Consider the following 25321-nt stretch of genomic DNA (forward strand, 5'->3'; position numbering starts at 1 on the left):
TATGTAATTTTAATTTACTGATCCCTGACAGGTCTCCATTGCTTCTGTCCTTTCTTTTTGACAATGTGGAAGATCATTTGTACTGTGAATGAAGCTGACATGTTTAAGATACAAGGGCACACCTGCAGCTGCCTGAGGGTGCACAAGAGACATGTTAGGCCGAAGGTCCTTCCAACCCAGCACCAAGCAGTAACCAGCAGCAGAGGCCTAGTGAACTGTACAAAACCAGCAACTGTGCAGTGTTCGCTGAGAGTGATGCCCCTCTGCTCAGCCCCCAGCAGACACTTCTGCTTGAATTTGTTCAAACCCTCACTAAATCCATGTGCACTTCTTCTGTGAACTACACTCTATCACTGCAATTTTTTCAGTATATCTGCTTGTGTGGAAGATCCTTTCCTTTGTTTTGCATCTGCTGCATGTTTCTTTTATTTTAGAGTAATACCCTTATCTCTTGGACTATAAAAAACTATTGTCCTCTATTTATTTTCTGTGTTGCCAATGGCTGCAGAGGCCCCTATTGTATTCCCTCCTCAGTGGTTTCTTTCTCATGCTGGCGCTTGTTTCTCACAGAGCTAGTCCAGCCCCTGATAACCTCCACTGCCCTTCTGCGAACCCATTCTACTGGCTGGGATGGGAAAATCATAACATCTCAGAATACCCAGCGTGTATGTATGCTGCTTCCATACAGAGAAAAAGTAACTGGTCTGTTCTGTATTACTTTCTTTGTCATTTCTAGCATTTGATTTGTTTTTCTGACCTGAGCATCTGAACACTAAGTTAACATTTTCCTAAAATTCTCATTTATAACAAATAGATCTTTTCCCTGAATGGTAGCGGCATTCATAGAGACCATTATTTTATATGTGAAGCTTTCCTGGGTGAATCATCTGATCTATAATATTTTCCTCAGTCTTGGTTTTGTTCCCAATACTCCTGGCCTTTGTTACTGGTAATTCAGTGATGATTTTGAAAATCTTGTTTTTCTTCAGATCATTTTCAGCAGCTGCCTGCTTTGCATGTTGGAAGCTCATATCCAATTATTTGATGTAAATCAAAGCTTCCAGGCTACTACTCAATTTAAATTCTGCTTCAAAGCCATGGCTAATTTGAATAGAAAAGGTTAATATCCCCTCTTTGTATTCAGAGATATATTTTAATTCAACATAGTTTTTATCATAGAACACAGTCCAAAGTTTTCTACCTTAGATGATATGTGTATAAAAAAAAAATGTGTCATTGTACTTGTTCTTACAAAGAAACATATGTATATATACATACATATATATATATATATTTAAATTAGTCCTAATCAGATCTATAATCATTTACTTTGTTCCCACTTTGCTTTTTCTCATTCCTGGAAATTACTTCAATAACTATCTTTTTTTTTTTTTTTTTTTCTTTTTCCCTGTAGCATGCATGTAGAATGCTATGCTACATGTAGAATGTAGCATAACATTCTTATGTAGCATAGCAAATTCTAATGTAGAATGCATTACATGAAATGCCTTGAATTTCTGGATTCTTGTTTTGTACAAAACTTATGTTGTCATCTGACAAACTATACTTGGTCTTGTTATTTTTTGAGATTCAAGTGACTTCCTACAAAGCCATTAAGACTTCTCAGACATTCTACAATATTATATGCTGTCACAAATTCTGTCATTACCTATCTTGTACATTTACACTTTAACCCTTTAAAACAGTGTTAAAAGACACTTTAAAAGAGTGTCCCTTAAAACAGGGAACTCTTTTTCTTTTGTTGTGCAAAAGACTCTATTGTGTCAGTACCATGGAGCTGGAAACTGTAGAAAAAGTGTTTTTTTTTTTTTTTTTTTTTTCTTTCTCCTGTTTCTCACATCTTCTGGCAGGACAAACACATTCCGTTCTGACCAAAACTCTTCATTAGCTCTTTTCTGATCATACTAAATATTTATTACAAAAATTTCTTTGAAGAAAGAGGTTATCAGCAATTTTGAAGCCACATCATGTGATGTTTGGATAGGAAAAAGAGAGGAAAAAAGGGAATATTTGCTGTCCTGGTGGCAGCAGATAACAGTCAGTGCACTGGAGGAACATTATAGCTTATTCAGTTTGTATGTGCAATTGTTCTCTAAAGAAAAAGACTTTTGAATAGAAGTAAATTTCTTTATGAATATAATTTCTCCACTTGCAGTACTCCAGTGGAGGTGTATATCAGTATCAATCCAGTATATTTTTCCATATAACAGCTTTCAGGCTTTAAGGCCACCATGATTATTGATGATTATTGATTCAAACAATCCCAGGAGATTTATCCATTTAATCTATTTATTTATTTATTTATTAATTTCTTTGACTTTGGTTTTGCTTTTCCTGTTTTTGCAGTAGTATGGAGAAAAATATTGTAATGTGTGGGTGTTTTGGTTTATTCTCCTGTTCAGTGAATCTGTTCATTTTGCATCCAAGCACTTGGTTGCTAAAATCAGCAGAATGTCTAGATTCTCTCTTGCATGTCTTATTATCCATATAATAGCTGATACAAGAGGTAACAGAAATTTCAAGTGATTCATATAGATTCTTATAAAAATTATTAGAATAAAATATCATGAATTCTAAACACAGAAACATATTTAATATTTGATTACCAAAATAATTAATATCTCCTTCTGTGTTGACTGATATTTTGTATGTGTGCTACTAGGAGTGACTAGGAGTGACTTAGTAATTTTTGGTTATTTTAATGAGGTATACTGTGAACTGAAGATGATGCTGATGATATTGATGACAAATAGAACACCAACCATACCTATTAGTTGCAAATGTTGAAAATGACCTTCACAGAGAAAAACATGGAATCACATGAGGCTTCTGTATTAACCCTCAGAGGAATATACCATCATGACTTTTCCATTACCTTTCTGGAATAACAGTTGATCTAAATGACCACTCCTCTTTGATGGAGCAGTAAGAAAAATCTGAAACAGTTCAGTTCCTGTCAACTTCAGACCTAGACAAGGGACGAAAGTGCGGTGCAAAAACCTTGGGCTGTAGCACAGAGAGAAGTCAGTCAGAGACAAGGATTTCCCTAGATGATCTGAGATATGCTGAGCCGGACGGGATCTCATTGTGTCTTACCAATAGGGTAAAACTCCCTTCAAGCTTATTGTATTGATTCATCCACTATACAAAAACCAATAATAGTTGAAAAAAAGCAAGGATAACAGAAATAGCATTAAGTTAATTTTGAAATGTTCAGTTTCTGGCAGGTTGTATCAAGAAAAATAAAGCTCAGAGAACTAAAGTAATAAAATGACACTTGCACAGCAGGTTGTTTCAGGTCTGTCTCTTTAAAGTCTCCTTTACTATTGTGCTGTTTTGTAACTGATCTATCCAGTACAGTGAGACTAAATGAGAATTTTGACCTGCTCCATCTCTTTTGTAAACAAGCACATACAAGGAGTTACAGCTTGTTCATTGGCACAGTTATCTAGGTCAACTGGAGTTTGACCAAAGGCCTGTGAAAATCAATGAAAAGACTTCCGTCAGCTTCAGAGGGTTTTGAATTGTGCCTTTAGAGCTTGGAATAAGGATGATAGAGAGGAATGAGTCCACTTTGGAGCATAAAAAGAGTCATACTTCCATATTTTGTTTTCATCAGTTAATCTCTGAATTTTAAATAGAGTATTGAATAGGGATCTCCTGATGTTTCTAATTGTCAAGAAGTGTCTTGATAGACATCTTCTATAAAGAAATTAGGCATGTAAACTTAAACTTAATATTGGTATTAATGGACCATTGAGTGATATGGAATGTAAAAGGAAGAGCCTTCTGCACTTCTTAAAGATAAATCTGAAGAAATATAGTTAAAAGTAATAGCAAACTATATAACATTTTGTGTTAATAAATAAATCAGTGGTTTGTGCTGAGTAAGGCTTTAAAGTTCTGTTGGTGGTTAAAAGAGGTAGATACGTTCTTGGGGCCAAGCAGGTATATAAGCACTGACAGACATTAAATAAACTTTTTTTTTTTCCTCTTAAAATGTGGTTATAATTTATATGAATCAATGGTTGACGAATATTGCTCTATGGCTTTGTTTTTTTATTTTTCTGGGGGAACACAAGAATCCCAGAAACTATCAGTAATAGCACAAAACTAGACCAGTGCTTTGCTTCTAGAGTAAAACTGCTGTTTAATGTTCTATGTCTAACTCAAGATCTTGTTCAAGATCTTGCAGAATTGTTCACTTTAAGGACTTGGTGAAATAAATTGGTTTGAACTCAGGGCCATGTGTTAGCAACAACAGTGCAGAATAAAATGAAATACAGTAAAATAACAACACAAAGAATGTCTATTGAAAACTGATTGTTGTTGGTTCCCTTTATGTGGAATGGTTTCCTGGAATGGAGGTGGAAGACTATATTATTTTCTTGAAAAAAATACCAATTTTCAGCTGCTAGGAAATGCAGTCTAATCTTGGAATTCTAATTTGGCTAAAGATTTCCCTGTATCAAACCTCATTATTTTGTGAAATTGTTTACTGCAGCTAAAAATATCACTAAGGATGCCTGTTGAGACATCAAGTTGACTTCAAAAAGCTAAATAGACTCATTAGGTGTATTCAAAAGACTAGCTGCATCCATTATCTGTTCAAAGTCAATTAACTGACTTTTATTTAAAACAAAAATCCTTTCTACAACATTGCACTTTTTTTTTTTCCAGTGATGATTACAAGATTAAACACATGTATAAAAAAAGTAATTTTACTTTAAAATACATTTATATCCAGGTCTCTCCCCATCAAAACCTGCTCAGATCTATTTTCTTCCACTGCAAATGGTAAAGGATGCAAAAACAAGGAGTTATATTGGTCCTCAAGCTGCAGAAGTCTCTGGGTATCTAATATTCTGCTAATACAGTTTTCCACCCACTTTGAGTTGCTATCTGAACTGTCCAGACTAATGCCATCAAACGAGACTTAGGCAGCTAAATTTTGAAGCCCAGGATTCTCCCAAATTATTGACCTCAACTTTTGCACAGGACTAGTTATATATGGCCTTATGAGCTTGTCTTTGTCATGTAGGGGGTTTAAAGCTCCAAAGAGGCAGGGGGAGGTGTGGGAGGAGAGTGAGTGTAAATATAAGGGGCTGAAAAGTGGTTGTACTAAAAAAAAATGTTTATTTTTTAGCCTTATATAAAGTAATTTATTGTTTATTACCTTTCTCTGCTGGGTGCATTTAAAATAAAAATATCGATAATTGCAGTGTGTAGGGAGCAAGTGTGATAGGATTTCTCAGATCTATCTTTTGATAAACAGTAGAGAAGATAACCCCATATTTATAGCATTTAGTGTGTTGCATTTGGTGCTTTACAAATTGTTTTTCATATTTGTCATTATCTAAGAGTTTTTAAGGCTCTGTCTTGGAGCTGTTTGGTAACATGATGCAATGTTTCCTCACATTATGTTTGGGACTATGTCTGAAGATCCAGGAATTTCATAGAATTTATTTTCTGACTGTATAAATCTGAAACGTTATTTTTTTCCTCCTTCATATTAGATTGTAGAGAGTGAATGATTACTATAAAAAATCAATGAGATTCTTTGAATGGAAATAGTAACTCACCACAAAGAAAGTTTAATAGATACTTGTGACTCATCAAGAGGGTATTTAAGAAGCATTTATTGCTAAAGTTGCCATAGCAGCAGAAAACTTTTAAACCCCCATGGACCTCAAGTATGGAAAATCTGTGATTGTGTAGTGTTTTTTAAAATTCAAGCTCTTTTGAATCAAACAATATATGTGAAATAAATTCTACAATAGTAGACTTGCTGGAAAACTGTCCAAAAAAATTACACTCTTTTTTGGTCTTATGTCACAGGGGTGCACCTCAGCTGTCAGAAATCTGAGAGGCTTTCCAGAAATCTACAGGTTCATAACAATGTTAAGCCAGAAGCTACATAAAATTTTAATCTCCTCAGCCCTTTCTGAGATAAGAAATTAAAAGATGCCCTGTAAATGTGTTTTTGAGAGGATAACCAGGATAAGTCAGTTCTGATATCACATTACATCTCAGAGCTGTATTCAAAGGCTTGTACATAACGAAGCAAAGCCCAGTCTCCTGCCATGCTCAGAGCTCTGTACAGACAGAGCAGCTCTAGGGGTTTACGGTGTTGAGCAGGTGGAAGTTCTCAGGCTTGGTTCAGTAAATACTGAACCAAGTATTTACTCATTCTAGAGCCTTGGGAATACCATAAAATATTTCCTTCTATTAATTCATCACCTTTTCCACTTTAGAAATTAAACACACATCAATACAGAAGTAAAACAGAAGCAGTATGGATGATCACAATTGGACATAGATGATCACAGCTATTAAGGGGGGAGGGTGGGAAAGACCCCAAACTCTTTTGTCAGTTTTCATTTGTTCTAGTGAAAAAGGCACACGCTGAACAGTCTTATATATACCCTTGAATATTTTCTTTAATGTGAAACTAGGATCTTTTATAAAAAGTCATGAAGAAACATAATTTTAAGTAAAGGAATGCCATCTAACGTCTGTATAATTTTTACATGTAGATATAACAGGGATGATCTTCTACCTGTCTTTAATTTCCTCATAGACAGCAAGACAATAATGAGAAAACAGAAGCTTCACAGAATAGCTAATTACCTGAAAAAGCTCTTAGAGCAGTTATGGTACTTAAGGAGAGGTCTAAAGTGCATTTGTTGAATCAGGGGAATGAGGTCCCTATCTCAATGGGGTGAAAATATTTTTGCTGTAGCAAAGGTATAGAAAACTCTATTCCTAAGGGGAAAAATATATATACATATTTAATTCTGTTATCACAGAACAGCTATCTCTAACACAGGTAAGATAATACCCACACTGATTTTACCACCTGTTTGCTCACTACTATGTGGTAAGCCTTTCCTGTTTCTCCCACACGGGTATATTTAACTTTCTATGCTCACTTCCCAACAGAACTTGAAATAGACGATTAAGTCTGATGGGATTGGTTTCCTAGGAAAGCACTAGATGTTAAAGAGATGCTAGAACAAGATTACTGCAAGGTTTGTTTTTACCAGGTTATATCAACATGCAGTTGACATGACAGACGTATCGTGTTATTGCATGTGTAGATATTTGGAAGTGAAACACATTTCTAGCAGGTTATTTATCCCACTTTAAAAGATACCATATCCTTGATGATTTAGTAAACCTGCAGGTTGATATGAAAAGCCTGAAATGAGTGTTAAGACATGTTAATGATAGCTATTTTTCAAAATTTCATGCAAAATGTAAGACTGTTTTTCACATTTCTGTCTTAATGTTCATGCTATGAGTCTACCATGAACACACTATGTTGCTTGACTAAGGCTGTTGCAAGGCACTTTCACAAAGCTGTGCTGGTGAGGTTCTGGCTGGATAGTAGGAGAAATTTCTGTATTGCAAGGGCAGTCAAACACTGGAACAGGCTTCCTAGAGAGGTGGTTGATGTTACATGACTGTCAATGTCCAAGAGGCGTTTGGATAATGCCCTTGATAATATGCTTTAACTTTTATCCCTGAAGTGGTTAGGCAGTTGAACTAGATGATCTCTGTGGGTCCCTGTCAACTGAACTATTTCTATTCCAGAGTTATTATGTACTTAGGTGGTCTTAAAATATTTATAAGAAATAGCTACAAGCCAAAAAATAAGCAGTGATATAGAACTGGTCACTTGTAACAACGCATGTTTTAATCTATTTGATATCCTTTTAAGTGTTGCTTCTGTTCACTTTGCATTCCCTCCCCTGTCTTCATGAAGCCTTGGGGTGCAGTTCGATGCCGACCACTGGCTGTTGACTCTCTTCCTGGGGTCTGCCAGTGGCCTCTGCTAGAGACATGCTGGTTGAGAGCTGCTGTCCCCAGGTCCTTACCCCAGGGTTTTTCTCAGCTCTATCGTGAGCAGGGAGCACTGTGCTAGAAGGGGCTCTGGCTCAGCTCCAGTCTCTTCTTTGTAGGTAATCGTCCATACTTCTCCCCCACATCCCCCCCCCCAAAAAAAAAAAAAAATAAAAAAAAAAGATCAAAATTTAAGTTTCCTTAAATTGAAGGTAAATGTCTGCAGAGGGGTTTATAATGTTAGCATAGTGCACTCTGGTAACAAAAAAAAAAAACAACATGAAATTAATCTTTATAAGGTATAGGAGCAGGGTTACACGTTGACCACTAGAGAGCAATAGAAAACCAGTAGTTTTACGGGTGGTACAGTAAAATCTCAGCACCCTACAGGGCTGTAACATTTAAAAAAATACAGATGTAGAAATTAACATCATAATGTAAAATTACACTCTTGCTGCTTCTTAATAGTCCTAATGCCCTTCAATCAAACAGAATAGCAGAAGTGAGCACTTTGATAATCAGCAGCAACCTGCATCTCAGTAAATGTCTGAAATGTATCATATATGACATGCACTTCGTGTAGCCTCTTGAATCAGGAATGTATCATAAAACATTGAGATCAGCTGCAGAAATGTAAAGCTATTTTCAGTCTCCAAATCCAGTCCTGCAAGTTCACCCCCCTAAGAAGAGTGGGGAACTTTCAGAATTTAAACTTCTTTTGCTTCTATTTCAAATTCTTATTTTTGTCATTTGTATGCATTTTGTACTTGCACATTTCAGAAAATAAAGATTGGGGTTTTCTTTTCTAAGTGCTCTGAACTCTTACAAAGTAGTATACTTCCACCCTGAAAGACAAAATATTCCTCTCTTTCAAGTATATGTTTCACTTTTTATATAATTCAAATCTAATATGTGTATTCACAGAATACATAATCAAATGAAGCACTTTCCACCCCATTCCCAGATCACAATAGACTGTGCTGTTGCATTATCACAGCATATAGTGAAGCCATATCCACCTGACTGTAATTATGATAGTCTTGAAGAGATAGGAGGATGTTATGTGAGGGTACTTCTACAGTTCAAGGTGAAATTTTGTATGTCTCCAAAAAAAGTATCCCTTTCCATTGGCAACTTCTTTTATCACTACTGTTTTTCTCAGGTTTTCCAGTACATCTCTTTCCTACTTTTTGAAGCTTGTGTATTTAGTAATATGCACAGAAAACTCTTCCAAGAAAAACTCCTAGAGCCCCTCATTAACCTTGTAGTCCTTTTACCCTCTTTATTCTTTTCCTCCTGGTTCATCTCCAAGCAAATCTGTTTCATAGTTTTGCAGCTGAGTTGCAAAGCTGTAGCTCAACATCAGAAATTGTCTGTGGCCCTCCTGGCTCTTCAAGCCATCATCATTTCTTGTCAGATAATCTTGTTACTGAGCGGAAAGAAATGCAGGCTGACAGAAAGACAATCAGCAGCAGATGAGGAGTTGTGCTGAGTTCCTGGTGGGCAGGTCTCACAGGGGATAACAATGGTACAAAGGAACAATAGATTTTGTCCCAAATGCAGGAAGAGCATCATCACTTTGCCGCAATTACTAGGACTCTCTCTGAAGTAAAGCAGGCTACTTGCTTAGCTGATGATTCTGTTTGCTAATTGGTATCATTACCACCAGCGTCTACCTAAGCAACAACCCTTGCCATTACCAAGTAATGACCCTCACGTTAGGGTCCTCATTGTGGATGCCCACAAGTGCCCGACTAACACTGGTGGTACCTGTAGGGTCAGGGAATTAAAGGACAAATAAAAGACCTCAGAAGGGTGTGAATTCATTGGTCAATGGCAAAGGAAAGGGGAGTGATGAGGTGTTAAGTCTACAGAATTATCCTCTCTCTGGTAGTCCAAATAGGTTGAGGGCTGGACACTAAATGAGAAAGGGATCTAGGATCTGAACGGATCTGACTCATTTCAGCGAAGACAGCATTTATATGACAGTGAAAGGAAACGGTGGAGTAGCTGTAAACACAAGGATACAAAATGCAGGGAAGAGACTGAATTTAGTGTAGCTGGAAAACAGCAAGGAAGCTGTAAATTGGCTCTTAATCTTTCCATAAAAAAAAAAAAAAAAAAAAAAAAAGGCTTTTCTGGGTCACATCGTTTAATCTGGCCTTATTTAAATACTGAATGATCTATTTGCTTTTGCTCCAGGCAATTGCTTTTCTAACCTAGAGACAGGCTAAGAAAGAATTGTGAAAGTGTTTAATCACTGTTGTGTATCAGATAACTTGTTCAATTTCACGGATATGAAGTGCATTTATCACAGCCAGGACTGTTTAAGATACAGCTAAATGATGTGGAAAAAAAAGAACAAACCAGAACACCACAGAACAGTTCGACCAGCAAACCCTTTATTTCTTGACTTACTGCTTGTGTTACAGAATATCATCTTTTATTCCAGGAATGTTTCTACTGCTTCTGATTTTGAAGAAAACTATAAGCTAAGTGTAACCCACACATATTTATCTTTGCAGAACAGTTGGCACAAACCAGTTAATTCGAAATTACCCGTGATGGCTTTCATGGCACCCACACAGATAATGCATAACTCTAACTGATTAGACAACAATGTTAGCTATCTCAACGCATAAATTTGTCAAGGCTGATCTACTCCCATGACCTGTCTGCAACACAGGGTACAGTGAATGCCTACAGTGGAGTAAGAACACAAAATACCACCTCTATCAGGCGTACCTAGACAATGGCAAGCCACCATCAAGCCCGCTCTTTCCTATGGTACTAGTAAAGACTGGTCAGAAGACACAACTTAGTGGCGGTTCCTTTTATTGCACAGACCCCAAGTAACAGAACAAACAGCAAAATGGCACACAACTGTTAAGTCACGTACAGGGAAAGCTCCATTATAAAGACACTATTTGCAAAGACTCTGGATTTTATGTTAAATATGGTTTCCTCTTTATAGTTAATATAGTTAATAATATAATAATAGTTAAATGCTGTGGTCACCTTAAAGGGATTTTTAGGAGGAGAGATGCTAAAAGTTTAAACTTTTCTCCCTTCAGATTACGAATAATTTATTTAAACAGAAATTTAGACTTGATAGGAAGCAACAGAAAACGACAGGCACTGGGCACACAGCAACCCTCCGACGACCCCTTCTCCAGCCATCCTTCTGGGAAACGCTGAACGCCTTCTAACACCAACCCGGGCCGGGCTGCACTCCCCGCACCTCCTCGAGGTGGCACCGCCGCGCCCGGCCGCTTCCCCCGAGGGCTTCCCCGCGGGGCCGTGCCCGGCCGGGCCTCACGGACCGCGCTGGGGCTCGCAGCGCGCCTGCGCCACCGGCGGCGCGCGCGGGGCGCCTCAGTAGAGTTCTACACGGCGCCGCCGGCGGGAACGGCGGCGCGGGGCTGACCAATGGGGCGGCGCGGTGCCTGGCCGCCGCTGAGGTCAGTTCCGCTGCCCGGCGCTGTGGGGAGCGGAGGGCCGGGCCGAAGCAGCACTAGAGGCGGCAGCAGCGGCGGGGGGCGCGGGCTCGCTGTCGCTGGGGTAAGTGCTTCGGGGGGCGCCTTCTGTGGGCAGAGGTGGAGCGGGCGCCGCGCCTGGAGCCGAGGGGAACCCGTGAAGCGGCTGAGGAAGACGAGGCTTTTATCTCCCTCCTCCCGGCTACGGGGGGCTCCCTCACGGCCGGGCTCCCCCAGCTGGTCCCGCGTCGCGGCTGCCGCCCGCCCGCCTTCCCCTCAGGGCGAGATCCAGAGGGGGCCCCGGCGGCGAGCGCGGGCTGCAGCCCGGCGCAGTGCTGCCCCCTGCGGGCCGCCGGCGGCGTTGCGCGGCGCTGCGGGCGGAGCCGCCTCCCCGCCGGCAGCGGGCGGAGGGCTGCGCGGCCTGGCGGGGGGATCCGCCGGCCGCCCGGTCACCCCGCACCGAAGAAGCGGAGACGCTCCCTCAGCGAGACAGGCCAGGTCTCCGCGGAGGGGCAGCACCGTGTCTGCGTGGGTGGGCTGGATGCCTGAGAAAATTGGGATTTTTTTTTTTTTTTTGGTCTTTTTTTTTGTGTTGTTTTCTTTTTGGTGGTAAGCTGGCGGGTGCTGCTGGCTCGTGGGCGCCATGAGGGTGCCGTGGATTCGCCTGGGCTCTAAAGCTGTTGTCCAGGTTTGGCGTCTGGGACGTTTTTCTTGAAGAAGAGAAGCTTTCGGGTTAGTAACCACGTTATTGAGCAAATTGAACATCTTGTCTTTTGTATGTAAATTTTGTTCTTTACAGTGCTCAGGCATAAGAATCTCTTAATCTCTTAAAATCTCCGAAATTAAATTTTGTTGCTACAGAATCTATCATAAAAACGTCCTATGTTGGACACTAAAGAAAAATGCGAGGTATAAAATGACTTAGAATTATTTTACAAAAGAATCCAGTATTATCATGGAGGTAGCCTACGTGTCCTGAAGCACACATGTAATAAAAAGAAGTCTTTTGTTACGAAGAAGACTAATGGTATCCTACAGGATTTTGCTGGTATTCTCTTCTGCATTACTACTACAATAAAAGGTTGTGGTAGTAGGCCCTTTTCTTGCAGATCCTTATGTAAGTGGTTTATTTGATCGGAAATTAAATCTGTAGAGATGAATTTTAGCATCTACATGAGTGCTTTGTGAACTGGGTATGGAGGAATATGTAATAGAGCTCTTTTCTCTTTCCTCTCCCATTTTCTGTAGTGTCATGCTTCCTTGCTTTGTTGCTTACAGGCCTTAAAGCTTAGAACAAGGTAATGCTACATGCTAGTCAGTGTGCTTTGGATATACAGAGAGATTTTTGAAATGGTTGTAGTTTTTGTGAATTGGAGAAATATGCAGCATAAATTCGTAAGATAATCATACATGTAATGTATGAAGTGTAATTACATGTAATCATACATGTGATAAACAACTGTATGAGCATCTCTTTGGACACTGTCTAAAGTATTGCTTTTGATACAGTAGTTATATTAGGGTGCCTTGCTTAGTTTATTGCAATAAGACCACCAAGCAGTTGAATTACATATCAGAATCTTTTATATGTCAGGTACAAATAAAGCTAGGCCTCAGGCCCAGAGCCTTAGACCACCATTTCAGTAGAATACTGTGTATTTATATATTGTATTTAATATATATATATACCTGCCTTCTTATGATGTATATAAATCTCGATACATTTTTACAATTTTTCATCTATTCATTAGAAAACTATTCACTTTTAATCAATATTTTGCATAACTTCATACCATAAGTAGTAAACATTCTGAATGTAGTTATATTTTTTGTTTTTGTAGAGTGAAATAACTGTGTATTTTATAATAAAAGTAAGATTTAAAAACTTGGTTTGTGGTCTTTGTTCTTTCTTAATTATCTGCACTGACATTCCTCATTGATTTTGGTTGAAAAGCTTGATGTGAATTTCAGATACAAAAAGCCCTATGTCTGTGTGATTAGCTCTCATTTTGAAGCAAAATGCAATTTTAAGAAGAAATAACTACAGATAAAATCTCTTTGGTGTATTTGAATAATTCGCATTCAATACAAAATCAGTGCTTTTAATTAGTTGCAATATTATGCAATACTTGAGTCAAGCGCTTTGGATCTCTCCCAGTTGTTAGGCCTAAAGCTGGTGGCTGACAGTTGTGGATTCTTGGCTAGTCAACCCCTGTTGCTGGGTCAGTAAGACAGTTCACTCAGCTTATCAGATACAGCCAACCAATACTACATGGCTAGTATATGGCATAGTATGGAGTTGTGAAACGCAGACAAGATAAGTTTACATGGAGATTTAAGTTTTCCCCCAGGGACTTGCATTTTGCATGCTATACTTCTGATACAGTGATGCACAGTGTCTTCTAATTCTTTTAAAATTTATTTCTCTTAGAAAATAATTTGGATGAGTTTTTCAGTACCAAAGGAGAGCTTGATTGTTGAGTGCAGTTTGTGAACTTAGTGTGTGAGAGGTGTATACTTTGCTGAAGTAAGGTCTTATTTGATCATGTATGATAAAAACATGCTGCTCGTCACATCCATTTTGTTGCATTGTATACTTTGAGGTAAAGAAGGGAAGTAAAAGAGTGGAAAAGAAATATTTTTCTTCGGAACGATGAACAAAGTTTTAATGTATTTGAAGGTAATGGAAATTTTAATAAACACAGAATAATGGGAAGATGCTAGGAATTCCTGTCTCTGACAGTGGCTGCGTCAGTGGTTTGTAATTTACTGCAGTGCAAAAACTTTGTACTGGATGGATTTGGCATAGTGAGACTGCAGAGGGTGTCTATTTATTGGTGTTTGTTTTCTAACCTTTATAAAAATGTGATATCTACTGTTAGGAATACATTTTGACTTCTGTGGATCTGTTGATCGCTATCTTGAGCAGCAAGGTTCAAGATACACTACTTAGTGTTACGTGCAAGGTGGGAATATTTCCTTTCATTAATTGTCGTTTTTTTAAATGTCATTGAATAGCAAGTGTTTGGTAGGAGTGAATAAAGTTTGGTTTAACTTCCTGTTATCATCTTTTCATGTGCCTCTGTTTCTTCTTCTAAGGTTTTCCAAAATCTAGGGTATCTAGGATTTCAAAGTATTTTCATAAACTTTTTTTTTTTTCTTTTTAACGAGTACGTTCTTGTAAAGACAATGACTAGAACTGATTTTTGACACTCCTAGGATCTTTTACGTGATTCTTTATATGTCCCATTCCTGCATTTCTATTCAGACTCCCTGTAGACTTTCAGGTCTTGTTTCAGTTGTGTCTTTAGTTTGGTCTGTGTGCTCTGCATCTAATTGTAACTTGAAAAAGTACAGTATGTATAATTTAATTAAATCTTCTGAAGCATGTCTCTGATAACAGTTAATTACCACAATTTTTCAGGGTAATTCTCAGCCTCCCTTCTCTCCCCATTCACGGTGGTATGGAGTGAATGGAGCTGGATTATTGCACCGCCTTTCTGTATCAATCAGATATCAATTAGATCAATGATCTAATTTTTTGAACTAATCAGAAAAAGCAAATAACTTAATTCCTGTATTTAATGAAAAAAACAAAAACCAACACATTGCAATGTACTTTGTTTTAGCCAAAATAGGAATGGTTTGCATCAAACCTTTCCTGATCACTGAACAGTTAATTTAAAAAAAAAAAAAAAAAAGATTGGGGAGAAAAAAAAAGCTAGGTAGACAACAAGGGTGTAATTTCAGCAGCTACTGGTTGAGTTCATTTTCACCTTGTACTGGGTTAAGCTGGGATGGAGTTATTTTTTTTAAGAGCAGCCTGTTTTGGGCTGTGTTTTGAATTTGTGGCTAAAACAGAATTGATAACATACCAGTGTTTTGGCTGATGTCGAGCAGTGTTTGCACAATGTCGAGGCTTTTTTCCTCCCTAGCCTCGTAGTGAGTAGACAAGGGGTGAGTAAGAGACTGGGAGGGGACACTGCTGGGACAACTGGTTAGAATTAGCCAGGTGGGTATTTCATACCATAAAACATTCTAATATACAATAATAATTGGAAGCAGAGGAAAAAGGGGAGAGTAGTGTTGGCTTCCAAGGTGGTTGCTGCGTGTAGACTGGCTGTGCATTGGTTTGCTTGTGGGAGATGGTGAGAGAGTTCGTTTATGCTTCCCCTACACTTTGCTTCTTACCTTCATCTATGAAACTGTCTTTGTCTCAACCCATGAGTTTTCTCGCTCTTGCCCTGCAGTTCACTCCCCTTTCTAATCAGGGTGGGATAGGAACTGAGTGAGAGGCTGTGTGGGTGTTTACATGCTGGTCAGGTTTAACTGACCACATATATCAAATGTATTTGTCACAGGTCTGCATAAAAGCTTGGATTTGGGGTTATACACCCATTTGTTTTCTCTTTCAAATAGAAAACTACTTGAGTTAGAAAAGTTTAGGAAGACTACTAGCCTGTTCTCTGAGTTACCTCTGTTAAATTCTTCTAGTGCCACCTTCCTGGGCTGAGCAATAGAGGTCTGTCTGGTAAATTGAAGCATTTGTAAGAAGTTTGACAGTGTTTTCTTGGTCTTTAAAGGTGGTGGATTCTTTTTCATGCTATTTCGGAAGGTGAAGTTTACAGTGTTAAAAAAATAAGAAAACTTTCTATGTATTTATTCTAATACTGTTTTTTGTGATCAAGGTTGTTGATGGTATAAAGTACGCAATGCTTATCTGCTGGCTGGTTCATGCAGATTGCAGTTTCAGTTTGAGCAGGTAATTGCTAACAGCAAAAAAGGCAAAGACAATACTAATCTAATTTCACCTGTCCCTTCCAAAATACAGTTTTTTAGTTATTTCTTAAAACTGTACAAATCATCAAAGCTTCTTTGGTCTGGATGCAGCTCTTGAGCTCTCCAAGCTCTTGTATAATCTTTCTCCTGAAATAAAGCAGTGGATCTCCTGAATATAGGCCTACCATATGACTTCTGTGTCAACAAGATTCATCCCAAGTCTAAAGTTATATTAGCATGGGAGAACAGTTCTTCTGAGATCATCAGAAGCATTTATTTGACTTTTATCCTGTTATCCAGGCGCTAATGTTACCAGTGTTAGATTAAAACAACCAAATACACAAATCTTCAGATCCTGATATAGTAATGTGTACTTTCCTCCTTCCTGGGAAGCTGCTGTGGATTTGTTTTTAAAGCAGGGATGTAGCTACAGCAGTTGGCACTATAATGAGATGAGACTGCTATAGCCCTCAGTGCTACATACTGGTGAGTTTGAGGTGTGCCACCATCCATCTGTTAGAGACTGAAAAGACAGTTATCTAACCAGTTTTATAACTTTTTGCTGTTGTTTGAGGTTATGTCAATTTTTATGCTCTTTGTATAGCCCCATCTCTAGGTTAACATTCTTATAGCAATTAGGAGTGTTAGCAGATGGAATGCAGGGAGATACAAGAAGAACCTTCTGGATTCTTACTCATATCCAGGCATTATAAAGGTGTTCTGGAGTATCAAATTCTCATTCAGGTAGTATTATAGTAGTAAGATGCTCCTATGAGATCTCAGCTCTGCGAGAGGGTTTTAGAGCCCAAATCAAGCCCTATTCTCTGTAGGTAGACATGGAGTGAAAGTAGATTTCAGGAGCAGAAATAGCCATCTTCTGTGTGATTATATTAAAATGCAGAGGAGTCTAGAAATAACCTCAGGGTCTATACTTGAATGCAGATCTGTGCAACACTATGTCTGTAAGTAAGATTTTGAGTAAGAAGGTGTTGAATAGATTTTTACTTATTACTGTTAGCTTTTGGACTTTATCTTATTTTATTTATGTCTCAAAAGGATGCTTCAGTTGTTTATTTTCCAAATTTCAATGGTCTCGTGGTTTTGGCAAAAGCTTTTAAAGCAGAGATCTTGTTTGTGTTAAATATAGAAAAGTGACAGTAAGTACTAGAACCCGTGCGGCCAAAAGTGTTGCACAAGTGATTGTGGTATTTTTACACTAAAAATACTGTTCTTCCTCTGCCTACCATTGCATTGCTTATTTTGATTGAATAATACATTTTGTGTTATCGGGGTGGAGTGAATTATTTATGTGCTTGCCCACAAGCACATGTATGTAGAAGTGATTGTACTGTGATATTAATAGAAGTGATAGTAATTACTTATTGCAGCCACAGATTGTTTTGACCTAATTATTTTGAGAATATGTGAAGTAGAAATTATGTTGTTATAAATTATAAATTATGTTGTTATGAGTTAGTGTTCAGGACTGCTTGGATCTGGAAACATTGGCATAACTTAGAAAAGAATTTATATCTATACTTCAGGAATTTTTATGTTAATTAGGTTGCGTGTTTCTAGTAATCCTTGGAGTTGGTTTCCTTTTTCTTATTGCTATTCATAAATGAGTGGCACCTGTAGTGTTTTATAATATCTTTTCCTCAGTCAAGGATTGTATATAAACTGAAATCAAATTCTGGTGCAGAGTTCTGTTACTGAGAATCCTTTTTTTAGGCTTAAATACATGCTTTTAAATGGATTTTTTTTTCATGACGTGGAAGAAACTCTCTAGGTTTTGTTATATATTAGATCATTTCATGAATTTACAAATAGAATATAAGCAAACATTAAAGGGTTATTTATTTGGATATGTTTCCATTAGAGTTAATGATTGTACGTGCACAATACAATCAATGTTATATTAACAAGTTTGCATGTTGTAATTAAGCTGTAGTTCACCTTAGTTAAGTAATTAGTAAATCATAACTGACTTAATCTTCTACTTTTTATTCCCTAGTGCTGCAAGTTGATTGAATAAAATTAAGGACATGGAATATAATATGGATGCAGTTCCTTGAGCACCATTTCTTCCAAAGAGCATATTTTGCAAACTGGTGGCCCGAATGAGTAATTAATAAGCAGCATACACAAGAGTTATATCAAGAAAATATTGTCTGTTACTGCTCTGTTTGACAAGACTGCTGCAAAGTTGCATGTTCTGAAATGCAATTGAAGAAAATGAGGGAAATTTTACCAAGATTGTACCCTGGCCAAGTTAATGATAAAAATAATTCCTTAACTACATCCCCAAAGCAATCTTCTGAAGATAAAACAAATCCGTCAAAAGGGGATGGTGACCAGAACCGCCTGTACCAAGGGACTGAGGCTGAGAATAATAAGTTGTCACTGATAAACTGTATAAAATGCAGAAATGTTCAGAAAATTTCAATGCAAGATATAGAAAAGCATAAGAAACTCGGGTGGACTGAAGACAAGAATTTCATCTGTAAGACTTGCAGTCATATTCCACCGCCTGCTTTCCATTTTGTTCCTGAAGGTGCCAATGCTGTAGACTTTGAAAAGCATGAAAAAATATCCTCAAGTAGAAAACAGAAAACATTTAAAGTTAAAAACTTTCTGCCAGGTAAATACTACTGCGATAAGTGTAGATTTTCAACACGGGATCCTTTGCAGTATAAAAAGCATATAGGTCAACATGAAGAAATTAAATTTATTTGTTCCCAATGTAATTATATATCTTACACTAAAGGTGAATTCCAGAGACATTTGGTGAAACACACTGGAACTTTTCCTTATCAGTGTGAATACTGTGAATATGGTGCCGTTAGACATGACTATATAGTAAAACATACAAGAAGAGTACATGAAGCACCCACAAAACGGCCTTCAAATACTATCATAAACCACAAGCGAAAGAAGGCTTGCTTGCCAAGTAAAAGCACTTTATTTGAAAAGCAGAAATATGATGAAATTCCTTTTCAAAATAAACTTTCGAATTCATCTTCAAATATGATTTGTGAGATTCCAGAAAGAGTGACTAAAATAGTGTGTTCGTCTCATGATACAGAATGTAGCATAAATGCAACGTCAGTACAGGACAAAACAATATTGGAGCCATCTGAAATAAGCATGTGTGAGAATCAAAGTGTGGAAGTTGAGGTTTATTCTCCAAAATCTGAGCCTTTACAACCTGGAATGCCTTTAACAGTAATTGCACCATCTGAACTTGTAGTTCCTTCTAACTGTTTAGCTCAGATAGTAGAGATTAAAATAGTGAATGGAGCTCAACAGCTGGTTCTTAAGCTAATTCCTATGAAAGAAGCAGCTTACAAACCTGTTAACTGTGCTGAACAGGAACTTGAGTATCAAGGTAGAGAACGATCTGTAGAAGGAAAAAAAACATCTTCTGTGATTCAAAATGAGTTACTAACCATGGAAGTGAATGTAGACAAGTTATCCAGTGTTAGTAACCAGCTTAATTTAGAGAGTACACATGACAAAAATTCTGAATGTCTTTGTTCTTCGGATTCTCAATGCTTAGACTACAACTCTGTATCTATACAGAGAGAAGATGCATCAAAATTACGCCTTCATTTGGTAAAAGGTATTGATGTGCATTCAAGTGTTGCAGAGCTCTGTTCTCAGTCTCTGGTGACTAATAGTACTGAAAAAAAAAGTGATCTTAAATCCTCAAAGTGGGAAGTAGATGGAAAAAATAACTTACATTATGATTTGTATTGTTATGAAGAAGGTATGGATATATCCCGTCCAAAATATGCAACTGTTTCTGAAGATAAAAGTTCCAAGAACATTTCAGTAAAGACTACTCAGGAGGGCAAAACATTCTATTCTGCTACAGTCCTTAAACAAAAAGATACATTGCCTCCAAAGAGGGATGACAAAGAATGTAAGAATCTGGTAGTTAGCTCTGCAGAAGCACATCTAACTGGTAAGGGTTTTGATAAAAAATCTGTTACATGTTCTGAAGCGGAAAAGAACTTTAATTTCACTAAAACTCCACCTTGGGAGGACATGACTTTTGGCTTTAGGAAAGTAAAGAAAGCTGAAACCATAAGTCCAAAAAACAATCTTCTTCTGGAATCATTAGAACTACAGAAAATGGAGAATAAGAGCAATCCTTTTGAGGGACCTGTTATTTCATCTGTATTTTCTCTTAGTTCTGGGGCCGAAAATGTTCCAGAGGGCATCAGATGGGATGATACAACATGCAATAAGAAGTCAGCAACATTGCTGTGTAGAAAGATTGCTCAGCTCATGTCTGCTGCTGAATCTAACATGAAATCTATGCCTTTGAGATGTCAAGCTTCTAGTAAAAAGGTGCATTTCCCTCAGGAAAATTCAGCAAGCTGTGAGAGAGTCGTTCCTGCCACTGAATTGGAACAAGCTATGTCTTTACCTCAAATGCATGGTGGAAATAGTGTGTTTAGTAGTGAAGAACACAGTAACGAGCAGCTGCTTACATTTGCAAGAACATCTAAAAGCAGGGTAACTAAAAATTCCAATGTTGCTACTCCAGTGTTTATCCCCAAAGGGACAGTGTTGAGAGTGCTTAATGCTACTAGCAGTCAAAACTCTAAAGGAATAGAGAAGAGGAGTGAAGTATCAGCTCCTTCTATGTATTGCAATGAAATGCTTTTGCCTCGCCCGGTTCCTGTTAGTGTTTCTGAGAAGTTTAGCAGTAATGTGCCACATTTGCCTAATCAGATTGAACCAAATGCTCAGTCTCGAAATCTATCGCTCAGGCAAAGACCAAGGCGAGAAGCAAGTATTAAAAATAGCAAACAAAATGGTGTACCATATCAGAAAAGCAGTGATGTGAGTAAGCAAAGCAAACCCTATTCAAGAAGTCAACTAGGACCCAAAAATAAGGTAAAACAAGCAAGCTTCAGGGAACTTCCTAAGAGGAAAACAAGAACTCAGTCAGAAACCAGTTCAAATTCTGACATGTCATATCTATTGACAGCAAGACGTCTTCGGCTTGTCCCTCTGAGAATGAATCAGTTGATCAAATGCCCTCGTCGCAACCAGCCAGTTGTCGTACTAAACCATCCTGACGTTGACACACCAGAGATAATTAATGTCATGAAGACTATCAACAAGTATAAAGGTCATGTCCTCAAAGTAGTTTTGTCGGAAAGGACAAGTAGTTGTCTTGGTGTCAAACGTTATCGAAAGCGTCTTACTCTTCAGAATGCTGAGACAGGAAGCCAAGCAAAAAAACAGAGTATGCTAAAGATGAAACTAAAAAAGACCCATAAAAACAATTACCAGGTGGTGGAAGCTTCACCAGCTGAAACACTTCAGTGTATGTTTAAGTGTTGGTTTTGTGGAAGAGTATATGTGGACCAAGAAGAATGGATAAGTCATGGACAAAGGCACTTGATAGAGGCAACCAAGGGTTGGGATGTTCTTTCTCTTCCAGTAAAAAATCATTAAGTGAGAGGTGTTGTTGTTGTTGTTTTTGTTTTTTTAAATCTCAATTCTAATGGGTGCCATCAATTTGTTTGAAAAGGAAGACAGGTAAAAACACTTCATGAGAAGTTCTCTACTGTTAGCAAAGTGAGCAGAATTACAAAGATACTGAGAAACTTATGAGGATTGAGCACTACTTTGCACTCATGTTTGAAATTTTTATTGGAGGTCAACTTCATGTGTTCCATAAGATAAATTTGAAGAAGATTTGCTATGCAAACATTTTTCTAGTTGCTATTCTCTGTGTTAGAATAGTGTGCTGTAACTGATTTGTTCTAGGTCTGTATGAATTAAAATCTTAGACTATGGAATCTGTCTCACAGGGTTTAATTTGTTTTGTTACAGCATGGTGTTTCAGAGATTAGGCACATATGTACTGAAAAGCACCTTCAATCTTCAGCGGGCAGCAAGTGTATATCAGTTTTTAGTGGCAATTTATATACCAAGCAGAGAAAGTAAAACTTAAATGCAAGCACTCTGTTTCAGTGGAAGAAAACCACCTTCACTGACTTTCAAGAAATACAAGTGTGTAAATGAAGAATCTGTGAGATCTGTGAGATAAGAGTTACTCCCACTAGGTCAAGTAGCACTAAAAATATTATTTTTTTTTGTAGTAATTAGTCTTTACCTAGACTGTATTGTGTAGACATGAGAAGGAGAGCACAAGACTGTCAAGCTTTTTGTACTGCCTTTGTTCTGAGCACACATTGCCAGAGATACCATCAAACTTGGACTGATAGGAGAGAGAAGCTTTTCTTGAGGTGGTCTCCACAGATTGTTCGGAAATCTGAGGAATTAATAGCCAAACATAAACCCTCTAATACCATGTGTGTAGTCTGATAGGAACACATTTGTAGAATTGGTCAGTTGGTTAAAACTTTAGTCAGTAGGTTTATGCTTGCTTAAAGGGGAAGCTTGCTGAAGAGGAAAGACTTTTCAAAACAAAAAGCAGTGTTGCACAACATTGACAGTGTTGAACCAGATTTTCAGTGCAATCTTTCATCCTTCTTAATCTTAAAACTTCAGTTGTTGCTAGAATATATTTTTTGTAGGTGTCAATTAATACAAGCATGTGCCTAGTTACATATGTACCTATAATATCTACTGACTTCAGTGCAGTATAAGCATTGCTTAGTTGCATAAACACATTTCTAAGTCAGGGCCAAATTTCAAGTTTTTACAGAAGAGGGATGGTTATTACTGTACGCAAACAATACATGTTTTTCTTCATCTCGTCAATGTTAAATCATTCTATTTTAAAATCATATAGTATGAATTATATTGAAGCACACAATTACAATTAAAATCACCTATTACATTTTTAAAGATAAGAAAATCAATACTGACTGTAATGCTGGATGTTTATTGTATGTTTGAACTGGGACTACTGTTTTGAAAAACTGGTAGTTCCTAACTTTTTTTTTGCTGTTGGTGCATTTTTGTAAACAGTTGAATTAAGCTGGGAATATTTTTTTTATACACTCCGGCAGATTATACATTGTTTTGATAAAGTATGTATGGTATCTGTATTGAAATGTAAATATTTTAAAACTATAAAGTACATCTGACTGAGGCTTATTTTAAAAAACAGTTAAAACATTGCTTTCCAAACATTTTGCAATAGTGTTAAAATCCTTCAGATACTTGGTGCTTTAAGTGAGATCTTTTTCATCACACATTGAAAAATTTTGTATCATTTGTATCATAGACTAACCTATTCCACAGAACAAACTTCCTTTTGTCTACTTTGTCAGTAATAACGAAATGACAGTTCTCATTTTGTATTCAAATGGAATTATATTTTTTTAGATGGGAACACTAGAGGGTTTTTTCACTTCATGTACTTTTATGCCAAACCTAACAGTACTATTTGCATTTTTGATTCTGAAAATAGTTTCCATTTTAAAACTTTGGCCTATCACATACAATAAATATTGAAATTGTTAACATGAGAAAAACATGGCTAAAATTCCTCCTTTGTTTAAACTCTTTCAGTCCAGGTTACTGTTTGAATTGATTTTGTTTTTGTAGAAGCTACTAAATAAAATGGCTTTGAATTTTCTTCTTAAGAGTTGTCACTGGCAAAATTAGAACATTCCTAATGAAAGCTGTAATCTGTGTGTGTGGAAAAAGCGTTGCTGCTCAGCATTATAAACTGTAGGTGGTTTAAGTATACTAGTAATGCTCGTCTTTAGTAAGCAACTTTGCTGTTTTAGTAAACATCTACAAAGCTTTGTATGTCTCTGACACAGTCTCCTATCTAAATTGTTAAGCTGTCTTATTTTCTCATGGGTTTAATTTAGAAAAAAAAATAACATGAAAACCTTCCACAAGTTAATTTGTATGGTGACTCTAAAAGTTTGAAAGCAGATTACATCATGCTTCTCTTCCTTTTCATGAGGTTTGCCAAACTCTACGTAGCAGCTTCTGTTCTGTTGATTTTTTGGTTCTAATGATCAGATAATGTCATGTGAAAATAATTTCCTTCATATTTAATACTCTCAGTGGTTTGAGAGAAATAATTGTAATGAATGTTCCTTTGCATTCTGATGCAGCATGGAGAAATAAAAAGATTGCAAGGAAGTCAACAACCAATTGTTAAATTCTTGTAGAGCTAGTCTGTGTGACTACACAGTACGTCATAAGTTGGGATGGAATGTCATATTCTTGAGGTCTCTTCCAACCTAGAAATTCTGTGATTCTGTGATTCTGGGCTTTAATGCTTTTATTCTTCTTGGTCCTGTTCTGTAAGGATCAAGTTACCTGAGGTTGTTTTCTTGGTGCCTTACTTCATTAAACTTCTCAGCATGCTGAGAAAAGAAGATTATTAATGCTTTACAGAACAGCTCTAAACTTTCCTTCCATATTTGTAGGGAAAATTAGTTAAGCTTCCCCAAAATCAGATATGAATAAAATATATTTTTTTCTGGAAAAAAAAAAAAAAGCTCATCCATTTGATAAATGCTGGAACAGTTTTAGGTGTCTCTGAAACAATTCTGCTGCTCCTACTGATGATTTAATCTGTGCACTTGAGCATAGTGAGAATTCAAAGGGACTGCTTGCATAATGGTCCTAACATATGTTTGAAAGTTCAAATATGGAATACAAGTATCTGTTACTTCAGTGATTGCTTTGTCCCTCCACCCTGGCCTCAAGCTGGGGAGGCTGAGGGAGTGGCACACCACCAGCTGTGTTCTCAGCCCCCCCTTCTCATGCTCTTGTGCTCCACAGGCAGTGCTTTGCTCCTGCCTCTCTGACCCTACCTCAAGTAGCGTTAGGGGCACCTCTGGTGAGCAGAGTGTGGTGTCCTGTGGAAATCCTACCAAATATGTAGTTGTGCTTGCTGTGCTGTCAGTCTGGACAGCCAAAGCACAAAGACATGGTCAGACAGAGGGATGTGTATCAATAGCTCAGCACGTTCATTCCCAACTCAAATATTATGCTGTGTAAAGCAGGAAGGTGTGATGGGAAGAAGTATGATTGCAAAAGAAGATCCAGGCACATTTCTCCCAAGAGCAATAGTTAATCTGAGGGAGAGTCTAAAACCCAAGACCAGAGGCGCCCTGCCTAGAAATGTAATGCGTAAGAGAATCTGAACGACCATAATGTTTATAGGTGACACTAACTTTTTTGATGACACGAAGGCAAGTGGTGCACTTGATATCCGTGCTGGGAAGGGATTTTATCAG

General features: G+C 37.6%; 1 protein-coding gene across 2 annotated transcripts; it reads left to right on the forward strand.

Annotated features, from left to right (window-relative positions):
- The first annotated feature begins 11173 nt into the window (after positions 1 to 11173).
- On the forward strand, positions 11174 to 23701 carry ZNF518B (zinc finger protein 518B). 2 transcript variants are annotated; one of them, XM_068679919.1, is made up of 2 exons: positions 11174 to 11427; positions 18136 to 23701. In XM_068679919.1, exon 2 carries the CDS (start codon positions 18342 to 18344, stop codon positions 21594 to 21596), a length of 3255 nt encoding a protein of 1084 aa, XP_068536020.1. In that variant the 5' UTR covers positions 11174 to 11427; positions 18136 to 18341; the 3' UTR covers positions 21597 to 23701. The 2 variants fall into 2 exon arrangements, with proteins under 2 accessions (XP_068536020.1, XP_068536021.1); XM_068679920.1 differs by lacking the exon at positions 11174 to 11427 and adding an exon at positions 11451 to 12074.
- Positions 23702 to 25321: the final 1620 nt, after the last annotated feature.

This window comes from Anas acuta, chromosome 4, assembly GCF_963932015.1.
Source record: "Anas acuta chromosome 4, bAnaAcu1.1, whole genome shotgun sequence".
NCBI classification, from domain to species: Eukaryota; Metazoa; Chordata; class Aves; order Anseriformes; family Anatidae; genus Anas; species Anas acuta.

What these genes read in the sequence shown, in the direction of transcription:
- ZNF518B (XM_068679919.1), top strand. Translation starts at nt 18,342, where the DNA reads ATGCAATTGAAGAAAATGAGGGAAATTTTACCAAGATTGTACCCTGGC.